General features: G+C 38.0%; 1 protein-coding gene across 1 annotated transcript; it reads left to right on the top strand.

Annotated features, from left to right (window-relative positions):
* The first annotated feature begins 3,093 nt into the window (after positions 1 to 3,093).
* On the top strand, positions 3,094 to 13,028 carry LOC111584629 (uncharacterized). The gene is made up of 17 exons (XM_023293811.3): positions 3,094 to 3,255; positions 4,362 to 4,416; positions 4,591 to 4,623; positions 4,714 to 4,890; positions 5,088 to 5,239; positions 5,325 to 5,414; positions 5,710 to 5,776; positions 6,924 to 7,093; positions 8,599 to 8,704; positions 8,783 to 8,812; positions 8,894 to 9,070; positions 9,699 to 9,853; positions 9,946 to 10,035; positions 10,716 to 10,763; positions 10,857 to 10,938; positions 11,033 to 11,196; positions 12,505 to 13,028. The coding sequence occupies exons 2-17, from the start codon at positions 4,362 to 4,364 to the stop codon at positions 12,658 to 12,660; spliced, it is 1,752 nt and encodes a 583-aa protein (XP_023149579.3). The 5' UTR covers positions 3,094 to 3,255; the 3' UTR covers positions 12,661 to 13,028.
* Positions 13,029 to 13,711: the final 683 nt, after the last annotated feature.

A 13,711-nucleotide genomic window follows, 5' to 3' on the forward strand; every position in this document is an offset into this window, starting at 1 on the left:
TGTACATCAAAAGCACAGATTTTTACCCAAACCTGTAATTCTCTTTAGCTTATGACATGTACATGTTTCAGTTTAGGAATGATAATAAGAAATTAGATTTAGACAGGGCTGTAAACAATGTTAATCCCCTTTAAGCTGCTAAAACTCCTCTCACCCAGTGGGGCATGAACACATGACCTCTGGGGATGTCATGGTGGCAGTGAATTCTGTGGGTCCTGTGGGTTGCAGGGTGGGACTTACCTAGATCAGGCTTATTCTGGCACATCCCACAGACGCTCAGTAAAATTTGGATGTGGAGAGTGTAGAACCCAGGTGAACAGCTCAACTCTGTCATGTTCCTCGGGCCACTCCTGAGCAGTTTTTGTAAGGTGTCTGGGTGCATTGTCCCGCTGAGGGTGGTAACTGGCATCAAGGAATGATGTTGCCATGGGGGGGTTTGGAGGTTGCTTGACCTGTAATTTTTAGGTGGACAGTCCATGTCAAACATCCACTTGAATGTCAGGACTCAAGATTTCCCAGCAGAGCGTTGCATTATAACAAGATGATCTATGCTACTCACTTGTCAGTGGTCATCACGTGTCCGATCGGTATATATATATATATATGTGTGTGTGTGTGTGTGTGTATAAAAACTCAGGTCTCAACAACTCACTATGTAGTCAGAAATAAAGAGCCCTATGCTACATTTCTCTTCAAAAAAGTACCTTCTGTTGACACTTATCTTCTTCCTTTGATGGTAGCTTTGAGTACAGCTTGAACTGCTCATCTTGGCAGACAGATAATATGTAGTCTAACGAGATTCAACTACTGTGAAAGTAATCTTACTTATTTGCCAGCGACTTGGCAAACAAAGGAGAAAAACTCTCCTCTCTTTGTGCCAGAGATGTGCTTTATCATTTCAACTTCATTTAGCTTTCTGAGTGTTTGCAAGTACTGTACATCAGACTGGATGGACAGGAACAGTGTGACCTGCTTTCTATAAGTACATTTCTGTTGCATTTGGTGAACTAGGGAACAAAACAAACAAACAAACAAACAAATGATAAAATAAGATCCTAGCATTTATGACTCCTGATTTCTTTTGAATGTCACTTGGGACTGCCTCACTGATTCACGCCCTCAATTCTTTGTTAGACTTCACGATTTTCGTGCCAATTGACTTACTGTAAAGTCCTTATTGTTTTGGTAAAGGAGGGTGCGGTGCTTGTGCTTTTGATCAGCTGATAAATTAGTGATGGGTGTCACTGGCTGAGGACATGAGATGAAGGACAGAAAACCTGTTGTGTAGGTCCATTTAGCTCAGTGATATGTGTGTAAACACAGGAGCAATTACAGCAAACATTACCAGGTAAAAAAAAAAAGAAGAAAACACAAAGACATGTAGTCCCATGGTGAGAAACAGCGATTGTCTTTACTCTTGAGTGTCAATATTTCCACAATAAACTTACATCTGTCCATATAACACACGGTCAATATTGACTTAAATCGGGACGTAGTTGTGGAAATTACCTAAGTTTGTTTTCTAAAGTTTTGTAGTTGAGTACAATTGCAAGATATTTACTTGATTATTTTTCATTTTGTGCAACTTTTTATTTCCATTCCATTACATGTTTTTGAGATGTTTTTTTTTAAACTTTTTCTTTCACTACATTGATTTGACAGCTTTAGGTTCCTTTAAAATGAAGACTTTAATTTAATCCATTGGCTACATCTTCTGACATCTAGTCATGGCCGCGTTTCAGATCTCTGTGAGTTGTTAACAGCTCCACCAAATTTTTCCCTATCATCTCAGTAAACCTTTAATTAAAACATCAAAGATTAGAAAACATACAAAAACTGAACTCAGATTTGAGTATCAGAACTTAGATTTTTCTTCTTTCCTCTCCCGCTAATTATCGCTCAGATTTATTTGTTGTCCCTGAATATAAACTTATAATAAAGTAGGTCAAACCTGCAGCAGCTCCAGCATGCTGCTGATACACTGATTCTTCACTATTAATAATCTAATGATTAAACAAATAATAATAAATGTATCAGTCAGAGTGACCAAACCAGTGCTTTTATTTTATTACTTTATTTCAGTTTTGATGCTGATGCTTATGTACTTTTTTTTATGTACTTTTTTGAAAACGGATTTTTCATACAGGACTATTTCTTGTAACGAAATACTTTACTTAAGTAAAACACCTGAATACTTGTTGCACCACTGGTAGGATAAGAGGAGGCTCAAATCATGATTGCTGAATATAACTTTTGCTACTACAAGCAGCTTTGCATGGTCCAAAAACTGGAAATATTCAGCCAGTAACTGTGAAGCTCACAAATTAATACACTATATCATTCGTTTAAGCCGTTTTAAAAAGCAGAGTGTGGAAAAAAGGGCAAGTGGTGGAATGTTCTGCATCATTTTACACTTCCTTTCTTGTATGGATTTAAACAAGCACTGACTAAATAATAAAGTGGAATCTCAGCCAAGGTTTGTATTTACTTGAAAGATTTTGCGACTTTAATCTTATGTATTCTACAAATAGCTCCATGTCACCTCTCGCATTACATCCATTGCAGCAGATCAGAGCCAACATTCCTACAATAGATTGTATAGCCTTCTCAGGTATCAGGTTACAGAAGCACCTGTAAATTAAAAGCAAACTCTAAATCACTTGTCTGGATTGTGCTTTTGTTCATTCGTCTTCTAAGCCTATTGCTGTCAGGTGGTGGAAGTTACACTTCTTCTTCCTTTCTCAGGGTCCAAATAAACAACTGTCCATCATCGGCGTCTTGAGTTTTTCAAGAATGTTCACTGGAGCGTGCAGTTTAGCAGTTTATGATTTAATCTGTGGGTTTTTACACCTGTAATTTGCAGTAAATTGTAGGTTTGAAATCTCTGAATCATCCTTTCGGTTTAAAACCAACCAAAAAGGCTTTACTTAATTTGTCAGATTAGGTCAGGGTCAGTTCTTTCACCTTTGTATTGAACCAGCACTGTGTATAAGTTCCTGATTACAACCTCTATTTAGCTTGCAATGTCCTGAACAGAGACATGTAGTCAAGTTACGTGTCTCCCCCCATCCCAGCTTAGTGTTGTATAGACAGTGGATCCCCTCCCATTGCGTGTCCCTCCTGGTCAATATCACTGACTTTAAACATACTGAGACACTTGTTCACCCTTTCCTCACTGACGGATTCATCTATGAGTGGACACAGGTTATTTTTAACACCTCTTTAGCTTTTAGGACGTGAAGCCTGGAGAGTAAGGTAGGATGATCTGTCAAACTTTCACCTGTGAGAGCAGCAGCTGGATCAGTTTATCTGATATCAATCACTGCCACGTTATATTAGATGAGTTTTGCAATCAAAAAAAGATTAAAAACCTCATCACAAATTGATACTTGCCTTGCAGATGTTCTGTCTGTTTTTGTTTTTTTTTGTTTGTTTGTTTTTTGGTTAAATTGTGCTTCAGTTCATACTTTTAACTACAATAGATGACGACTCAATTCAAATCAATGAAACGCAGAATTTCAATTTGACTTACATGCAGTACCATACACTGTAGGGGGATGAAAAAAACAAGGGTGCCAGAAAAATATATTTGTAAAATTGGTGGTAATATGCAACATTTTAAAATTAAAAAAAAGTTAAAACAGCGAAAAACACAACATTCATTTGTAAAATAATGATTTTCTTTGAATCTGATATAAAAACGGTAAAATAGTATACTTTTATGGTCACACTTTGTAAAACAACAGAATTTTTTTGACATAATAATAAAGATTTTTGATGGAGAAATTATTTATAGTTTTGGCCAGTCTTTTAAAAATGTACTGTTATTATTTACAGTCAATGTGTATATTGTCTGTAGAATAAAATCTGTGAAATAACAGTTTAAAAATTTGCAATTCTTGAATCCTTTTGGTGCCTTTTTCTCCCCAAATATCTGTAAAATAGTGATTTTATTTTTTTTTTTCTGATTTAATTACAGTATAAATATTGTATACTTTTGTATGTTTAGTATGAGTTTTTTGTTAAAAAAAACAAACAAACAGATGTTTGATGTGGAAATCATTTACAGTTTTGGCCTGTTTTTAGGGTTAATATTTAAATGTTCAATGCTTTCACAAGTTATAATATCAGGAATTCAACAAAATGGGGAAATCTGTAAAATAACAGTGAATTGCTCCGGAAACTACAGTTCAAAGCTTTTTTCAGAGTGTACAAGACAGTGGGGCTTCATAATAAGTGAACCAGCTGGATGTCACTGAGAACAGCACAGAACTGCTTTTTCTTTCTCAAAATGTGAGGCAGAGGTGAAAATAGTTAAATGCATGTCATGATTGATGATTGAATTTATTTTCCTCTTTAAGATGCATCTCTCCACCTTTGTGCTGTGCCTGAGTTTGGGGGCTTTGGTCAAATGTGGTGAGTAAAATGCAACAATTTTACTAAACTGATCTGTTGATACCAATGAGCTTCATCTGTTTCACCTTAGATCTATAACTGTGTGTGGATTGTAGGGCAGTAAGAACGGGACGTCTTTTCATTAATGTGAACAACTACGACTCACAGCTCACGTTTGGAATATTTCTGTTTCAGCTTCTGGGAGTGAGTGGTGCTATACTGGCTGTGGTAAGTAAGGACAGATCAGTCTGATTTGGATCAAAACTATCATTAGTCGGCATGATTTTGTGGTGCTAAGCGCATCTTTAACTTTTAAAGAGCACACCCCATCTAAATGGAAAGACATCTCCGGCTCCTTCTGTGGAGAAAAAAGACAGTCTCCTCTTAACATAGTCCCCGGTCATGTTGTGACTGACCCTAAACTGGATAACTTTACCTTCGTCAACTTCTCCTCTCAGCACGCCATCAAGTCCATGGAAAACACTGGACATACAGGTACACAAACTAAGACTCGCACCTGCTTTGTTGTCTGTACATTTACTGTATTACAATGCAATTCTGAGGAACTTGTTAGTGTTTTTTATACTATCCCATATGCAGCATGTGCATTTGTGACAGGAGTCTCTAAGGGCTCATCCATATCATAATTAAACATCTTTCTTAACATGTTTCTCCATCTTTGTCATGCATAGTGAAATGCAAATTGAAAGACAATGAGGTTGAAGTGAGTGGAGGTGGACTCAATGGAACATATTCCACCATCCAGTTTCACTTTCACTGGGGCGACACCGATCACCACCCAGGTTCAGAGCACATGATAGACGGCCACAGATATCCGATGGAGGTACAGCATCGCTTGACATCATGCCTTTTTCTCTAAATGTGGTCCTTATTGTACATTGCATCTCACTTTATGTAATCTCTCATAGATGCACATAGTCAGTCTGAAGAAAGGTCTCAGTGTGCAGCAGGCCATAGAGAAGTCAGACGGAATCGCTGTCCTGGGATTTTTTATAAATGTATGTCCTACAACGTTTACTCCAGAGACACATCTCTACATTGTTAATGTTTAAATGAAACGTATTTATTGAAAATGTTTCTTCTGTGTTTACATGTTTGCAGCATTTGCTCATTAGCAGCACTTGAGAAACTGGGTTTACAATAACTCAACACCTTGACACCACAGTTCATGCACTGGCTCTATGATGGCTGTATATTAGCAACTCACTTGATTACTAATGGCTGTACTCTCTCTATACTGCACAACAGAAATGTGTGCAAAGCAATAGAGTTAATTATGTCTTCTCCCTAAAGGCAACCGAAGATAGAAATATATCAGAAGCTTGGAGCAGGCTCACATCTTACCTCACAAATGTCACAGGTATGATTTGTTCTTTTTAAATCATTAAGATTCCATTTAGAATATTTGGGTACAGCAAGTTGTAGTAATCAACCAAGCATGTCTTATTGTGGAACATTTTGTGGTTTTATTTCTAGGTCATTGCTTTTATTTGCCCAGGGACAAATGTCTTGTCTTACACAATCCATTAGTTGGCACCAGAGATGCATTAAGTTGCAACATTTTTTTGGTGAGAATAACACATCCGATCATAAGACAGGACAGATTTATCATGTATGTAACTCCTGCAGTCAAACTGGTTTCATAGCAATCTTTGTTTGTATGTCTGTGATGATACTCAATCATCCAGTTCACAGTAAATCTAAGAGCTTCAGTAGGAGACAGCCTGACTTCTGGAAAGAGATCTCAAGACTGAGCTCCAGGTACCTGGTAAGTGGTGTCCTAGACCCCCTGTGTTTAGAGATAGTTCAGTTTAACATAGAAAATGCACAAACCTTTGAGTAGAGCAGTGTTCACATTCTTTCTCAGATGGTTTCAGGAAGGAGTTAAGGGAGCTAGCTGTGGTAAAGTGGAACAGGCATCTCTAAACAGAACAGGGGGTTTATGACACCACGTATCAGGCACTTATAATACGGTCTTGAGATCTTCCTCCTGAAAGGTTTCTTCACCATTAACACTTGAATCATGCCTCATCTGGCAATTTGACAGCCGTTCACATCTTGAAGAATGTAACACTTGGGTCATCAATGGGCCATTTGGGAAATTTAGGGCTGACAATACATATGACTCTTAGTCAGTTAGAACTGAAGAAGCCTCTTGGATAAGAGGTGAAACAAAGAAATGTCTTCAAGAACCAAAAAACAGAAGTATAGCTGCTTTCCCCTGAAGCTCTTTTTTGTGTGATTCTGTAACTTATGAAAGAGCCATTTAAATAGAGATCTTTGTGCTTTTACTTTCTAATATCAAGTTAAAAATGTATGAGTCATCAAGCAAAATGGATGCAGGTGAGATTGAGAGCGAGCCTGTCACAAAGTCTGCGACAATCAGTCCTTTGTTTTTTTGTTATTGATCACATTCATGGCAAGAACTTAAGGAAATTGTTGTGTTTTTTTAAAGCCCATGTGACTTTGTTTTGACTACAGCCTTTATATTTTACATCTTTCCACAGAAAAGGACAGTGAGGTTGAAGTAAGCCACAACATCTCTATTAATGACTTGATTGGAAATGTAGACCTTACAAAGTTCTATCGGTACATGGGCTCTCTCACCACACCCAACTGCAATGAAGCAGTCATGTGGACGGTGTTTCAGGAGCCAATCAACATCCACAAAGATCTGGTGAGTTGGGCAGAATTTACCAGGGTGAAAAGGAGGTAAGGCCACATTTAGTCAACAGATGCCCCAGCAGAAAACGTCACTCGTCCACTTAATTACACCTGTGACCAAGCTAACCAGTCCAAGCAGTGTTACGAAATGGACAGGAAACTTGTTTTGTCTGTCTGTTGTTTACATCAGGATAATGACAGTGGTCGTTTGTCACTTACGACTAATGAACAGCTGAACCCATAAATGACCCGTGACAACTGGAATCACACACAACCTGTTACACAAGCAGCCGCACATGTGGCGTCGCCGGAGAACATAGACAATCAAATGGACATACTGGTACATGCTGGTGTCTCGTTTGATAGCTGTTTGATAACGACGCTTGTTATAGTTTCTGTTGACTGTAACAACAAGAAAAATGTTAGGCAAGCTCCATGTGACTGTGGAGGAAGAAGAGATTGTTCTGAGTCATGCTGCAGAATGCTAGTCTTATTTTTCATCTTATCTACCTGACAGCCATCATCGCTCTGTAGATAAGAGAGGTAAACACATTTCTGTATGTGATCTGAACTAGGTTACATGTGGTGCCTCAGCAGGTGCATAACAGTTAGAACAAACATGTTTCGCATTTTTATCCTGTGAGCACATTTTCCAATCCAGTTTAAAACACCAAAATATACATTTTTGTGTGTGAGAGCAAGACTGCATTTGCCATTTATGTGTGTGTTATAATGCACCGTGGTTGTTGTCAGCTGAATGATATAAACACCAAACTAATCTACCAGACGCAGGTCCAGTGGAGCTCCACTGATTTTACACATCAGTCTGTTTACTGATGCATTTACCTACATGTTGTATGCAGTTTTCTGTGGTTAACCAAGGAGCTGGAATGCAGCTCATTTACAGCTTGACAGTTTGAAAATGACAAAAATCTGGGCGTGTACATCTAAAACGAAGAAAAGTCACCAGACCTGGAACCTGGCCCTTATCGACGCTTGAGGTGACTGTCTCTTGGCTCTAATAGTCACTATTAGCATCACACACCCAGTGTCAGATTGAACTGTCAGTGATAGGGCTACAGAATTGGAAACATTGTCTGACACTGTTGTAGGACTCGTTTTTAAAGCCAAATTGAATAGAACATAATAGAAAGCTAAAAAGTTCAGACAAACTGACACAAAAGCTGTCAAATAACAAAGAACAAGTCACTCGCTCAGGTAACTTTACAGCATCGTGGTATAAACAGCACTCTGTGCTGACAACAAAGTTTGGCCTGCTGGAGGAATTGTGTTAACTGCTTTAGGGGTGGGAGTGTCTCTGTATGTTGCTAGTGTATAACTTCACAACTTATTTGTGACCTTAACATCCAGGTTCTGGCTCAGAATGGGCCTGTGGAGGTTGACTCCCACAGTTTTGCATTTTAGAATTGCTGATTTTTTTTACTTTAAACTGTTTTTGGGGCCACCAAAAATCCTGCCATGCAGAAAAAACCCTGACACTGCTGTGACTCCTTTTAGGTTCAGCTGTTTCCAATGAAAGCAGGCTTCACTAATGCCTATCGACCTCCACAAGACCTTAATGGGCGTCGAGTTTTTGCCTCTCCTGCAACTCCTCTACCTCCCAGTGAGTTGAAAAAACACACACATTTACAGTATGCTCCATGAAAGCTGGCACATTAAATACATCTGTTCTATTCTTCAGGTCCACCATGGTGCTATGGTGATCACTGTGGTATGTATCAACAAAACTGATAAATTGAGAGTGGTGTTGCTGTAGGATTAAGGATCTAAACTTTTACCTCTCTACCGCAAGACAACAGTCCATCTCATTGGCACCTTCTGCGTCTGTCCCACTGTGGAGGTGAACGTCAGTCACCCATCAACATTGAAAAAGAGAAGGCTGAGGTTGACAGCCAGCTCGATCACTTCACGTTTACAAAGTTTGACGACAAGCACGCTATCGTGAATATCACCAACACAGGGCATACAGGTCTGAGAGTGTTCTTTCCTTTGATGGGTGGATGTTTTGGATATAGTTAAGAGTGAATTTGATAACAAGACAAAACTATACGCTCCATTTAAATTTGTGTAACCACATGACCTACAGTTGACTACAGGAGTCAGTGATGAAACTGTGAGCTGTGTCTTTAGAAATGGACAGCATTTTATGCATATTTGTCCATAATATTCAGTTTTGCGTTCACATTTCTATACCTACAGTGGCAATGAAAAGCGTTCACTCCATATTTTGAAGTTTTGCCCCTGTAATGCGTCTCAACAATAAATTGTGATCAATTTGATTTTGCCTTTTTGAAAACACCAAAAAAAGTGAGTCTTTCATGTTAAAGGCTCCTGTTTCTAACTAGGTGAAACACTTATTCAATCACTCTCTGACATTTTATGTTTTTAGTTATTTGGCATTGCCTTGTAGAAATCTGTTTTCACTTTTGACATGAAAGAGCATTTTTTGGCAAATTTTTGTCACCAGAACCAAATTATATTGATCATGATTCAATGTTGAAAAGCGCGGAAAAGGGAAAACTTCCAGGTTGGTTGAAAGAAATCAAATGTTAAAAGAAATCAACTGTTTGTTTCTCGTGTTCTCATTGACCTCCCAGTGAAGTGTATCTTGAAGGACGATTTGGTGGAGGTGTCAGGGGGAGGTTTGGGACACGTCTACTCCACCATTCAGTTCCACTTCCACTGGGGCTCCACGTCACATGACTCCACGGGTTCAGAGCACACCGTGGATTCAAAAAGATACCCAATGGAGGTAGAAGCACTCAAGTTCTGGTTTGCTGCATGTACATCATTGTTGTCTAATAGCCTTTTCACTGTATGATATTAAGTATGTGTTTTGTCCAGATGCATATAGTGAATAAGAGAAAGGACTTAACCCTGGAGCAGGCAGTAAAGACTCCTAATGGCCTGGCAGTGCTGGGGTTCTTTATTGAGGTATGGTTCAACCTATTAGTGGTAGAGTTATGTAGAGTTGTACCATTAATTACAGTATGTGTGCTATCATGGCTAAAAAAACATTACCATCAATCATGTACAATGCCTTGCAGGAAAGCTGGCAAACAAGCTTTGACAAACATATACAACAAGATGTAAAAACTCACTAAACCTGTTCCAGCAGATAGTCTGAGTTCTATCAATGAGCAGGTCAATTCCCTGACGGCAACATATCAGCATTTCATCTAAAAGGATACAAAAATGTCATGACCTGCGCCTCCACTCATCAATCTTCAGACATTCCATGCATATATTTGCAAAGGCGTGAGATGGAAGTTTAGATACTGAACCTCACCTTTACACATGCTGTTCTTTCAGTTATCTGAATCAGTGTGTTTGATGCCTGATTTCAAGTTGGCTAATGAGAATTTGGGAATGGAATCTCTCCATTGTGTGCTCTGTATCAGCCATGTCAGATACAAGGTCTGCTATCCTGAATACAAATGGTCATAAATGTGTAAACATTCTGTATTTCTTTGACTCTGAAAAGTGAAATAGCAGGAGGGACATTACATAACAGATTTTTTTTTTTTGCATTAGTTAAAAGATATTACACTGATTCTTACCTGAGAAACTCAAGATCTTTTAATGTAAATTTGGCACTAATGTCCGTTTTCCAGTCTAAGGCTACTCCTAAAAGCAGCAGTGGCAGTTCAGGACACCAGACGGTAAGTAATTTAGTGTTTGATGTTTGAGATTTACAGCCCAGCTCACTGTGCTCATCATAGTCTGATGCTCAAAATTATTCACCATATTTGCAGACAACTTCCACATCAAGTTCAGGATCCAACGAGGAGTATTGGAAAAAACTGACCGAATACCTTCCTATTATTCAAAATATCAGTGAGTGTACACTTGTTTTATTAAGCAGAAAGGAAATAATTCCATAATAATATTACATATATACAAATGTGTGTGCATGTCTGCTTCAATATAGGCTCCAATGTTGAAGTCTCAGCGGAGATCTCCATTGATGACTTGCTTGGCGACGTGAACAGAAAGTCATACTACCGTTACAATGGTTCCCTAACAACCCCTTCATGCAATGAAGCAGTGGTTTGGACAGTCTTTAAAGAGCCTATCGAGGTGGACCACAACCTGGTATGTGTCACTCCTTGTCTTGATGCTGTAAACTCATCAAACAGGTCATGTGTAAGCTTTTTTATCAATCAGAAGTCAAAGTACATACAGAGTAGACCTTGAATAAAAAATATAATTGGCCTTGCTTTGTGCTTTACCACTAGAACATAAATCTTTAGTCCCACATTTCATTTTTCACTGGAGATCATATGTAAAGTTGAATAACAATAGATAGCGAACAATTCAGTTTTACTGAACTGTTGCTGAAGGGAATCCATTATCTTGTGGTAAGCTGGAAGAACCTCAGAAGTACACTGAACCTCCACTAAACCACAGGGCTGTCAGAAATATCTACAGTGAGCTAAACAGTGGATTAGACTGAAAAGCATGTACAGTTTGCTTAAGATCTTCGTTAAGCAAACATGGTTGCGCATCATGGATGGCTTAGTTTACATTTGTGACTTTTGTTTGGGCTGAGTTTTAAGAAGTTTACACTGACATCATATGGAACAGCTGCATCAGTTTTGTCCAACAGAACTTTAAAGATGAACAGATACTAGTTTTATTGTCTACGAATGCTTAGCGATGTCCAGCCAACTGAATCATAGAGAATACAGTGGTGAGTGAGAGATTTTGCATTTGAAATCAAAGTAAAACATGATACATGAAATGCATTTGTTATAATTAGGTGAAGCAAGGTAGATTTAAGACTAGCTGCTGCATTAATGAGTTGCACAAGGTTTAAAGTGTCACACAATTCTTTAAGACAAGCTGAGGTCCAAGAGAGCCAGTTACAATTTAAATCACCCATAAGAATGAATTCAGAATCATTTAAATCATGTACAATATCTGATATGGATTTCAAGGCATCTTTTGATGCAGATGGAGGTCTGTAACAACCAACCACCGAGAATTCTTTGACACATCCACTTAAACGGCAAGGATCTGAAACTCTTTAGCTTCAGAGACGCGGTAATCGGTGTGATCTGCTGCTCCCAGTATTTCATTTATCAGCGTAGAGCAGGATGTGAAAAATATGTGACAGAGTGACTTTAAACTATACAGTTTGACACAATCTTCCGCCATCTGTAAGCAGCGACAACATTATAGCGTCACCAGTGATGGGGACCTCTCTTCTCGGTGTCTCCTGGCATGACACATCGTACGTACGTGACAAGCTTCACCATCACAACAGGTTACACTGCTCAGGTTCACAAGTTCAGGGAGATAATTATCAAATGACGATGTGTCCTTTAAAACAGAGATGAATGGAAAAGACAGTTTCCATCTGCCCTTCATAAGAGTTAATTATTTCTTTATCTCCATTAGATGATGATGTTCCCGACTCATGCAGGATATAGCGACGTGTTTCGGCCCACACAGCGTCTTCATACTAGAACAGTCTTCACCACATCAGCATCCAGTTTCAGTGGATCCATGTTACCGGTTCTGCTGCTGGCATACCTCTGTGCTATTCTCATGTAACACTGAAACAGCAATAGGCTATAAAAGTGGTTTCATTGGTGTTTAGAATCATCTTTACTTTGATTTATTGCTACACTGTTGATTAAAGGTGATATCCACTACCTGCTGTGCTGTTAAATATGATATCAAAAATGGTAAGATTACTCAACTTTGGTTGAAGGTACATCTCAGGTAATTCAATATGCTGCTAATCCACTAATTATGAACAGATACATTTGTTTAGTTTCTGTTGGTTATTTATTGAAATGTGTGAACCACGCAAAAGAGATATAGAGAAAATAAAATCTTGTCGCATTGAGTGTTTTTGTGATTCAGTAATGAGACGTGTATTCTTGTATCTACTGAAAAATAAAGTCAAATGTCACTGATTTTGTTTAAACATGAAATTCTTTTGTAATTTTGTTGCTTAGCTTTTATATTATATTATATTATATTATATTATATTATATTATATTATATTATATTATATTATATTATATTATATTATATTATATTATATTATATTATATTATATTATATTATATTATATTATATTATATTATATTGAACCTTTGAACCCTTTGAACCTTTGAAAGGAAACTCTGTTGTAAAATGTTGCTCTCAATATAAAATTACATAACTCAACATTACATAGCATTAGAGAATGAAGTGCCTAGTAGAAAGGAAATGAGATAAAAGTGCTGAAAATGAAAGTAAGTAAGCCAAAAATAAGATTAGTAAAGTATGAAGTAATCATTCTGAGGTAGTAAAGTAAAAACACGCATGAAGATGAAATATTGCTCATGAAAAAGGGGGCCACTATATAGAAGTAGAAAGATGTTGAGCAGCTTTCATGTACGATAATATACACAGAAAGAGAATAGACTAGACACAAACCCACCATCCTTATGGACAGGAGGAAGGAAAACAAAAAAAAGAAAAGACAACAAGCACACCAAGGCAAGACAAGGCAAATAAGAGAGACCTCTAGAGGGTTAAGATCCAGATGCACTGACTGACTACCAAAAGAGAGTGGGACAGATGCAGTAATTGTTAGAAAGTTTACATTGGT

The sequence above is a fragment of the Amphiprion ocellaris genome, chromosome 18 (assembly GCF_022539595.1).
Source record: "Amphiprion ocellaris isolate individual 3 ecotype Okinawa chromosome 18, ASM2253959v1, whole genome shotgun sequence".
NCBI lineage: Eukaryota > Metazoa > Chordata > Actinopteri > Pomacentridae > Amphiprion > Amphiprion ocellaris.

Coding starts and splice junctions, on each gene's coding strand:
- LOC111584629 (XM_023293811.3), top strand. CDS start 4,362: ATGCATCTCTCCACCTTTGTGCTGTGCCTGAGTTTGGGGGCTTTGGTC. Junction 4,624..4,713: donor GTGGTGCTATACTGGCTGTG/GTAAGTAAGGAC, acceptor TAACTTTTAAAG/AGCACACCCCATCTAAATGG. Junction 5,415..5,709: donor TCCTGGGATTTTTTATAAAT/GTATGTCCTACA, acceptor TTCTCCCTAAAG/GCAACCGAAGATAGAAATAT.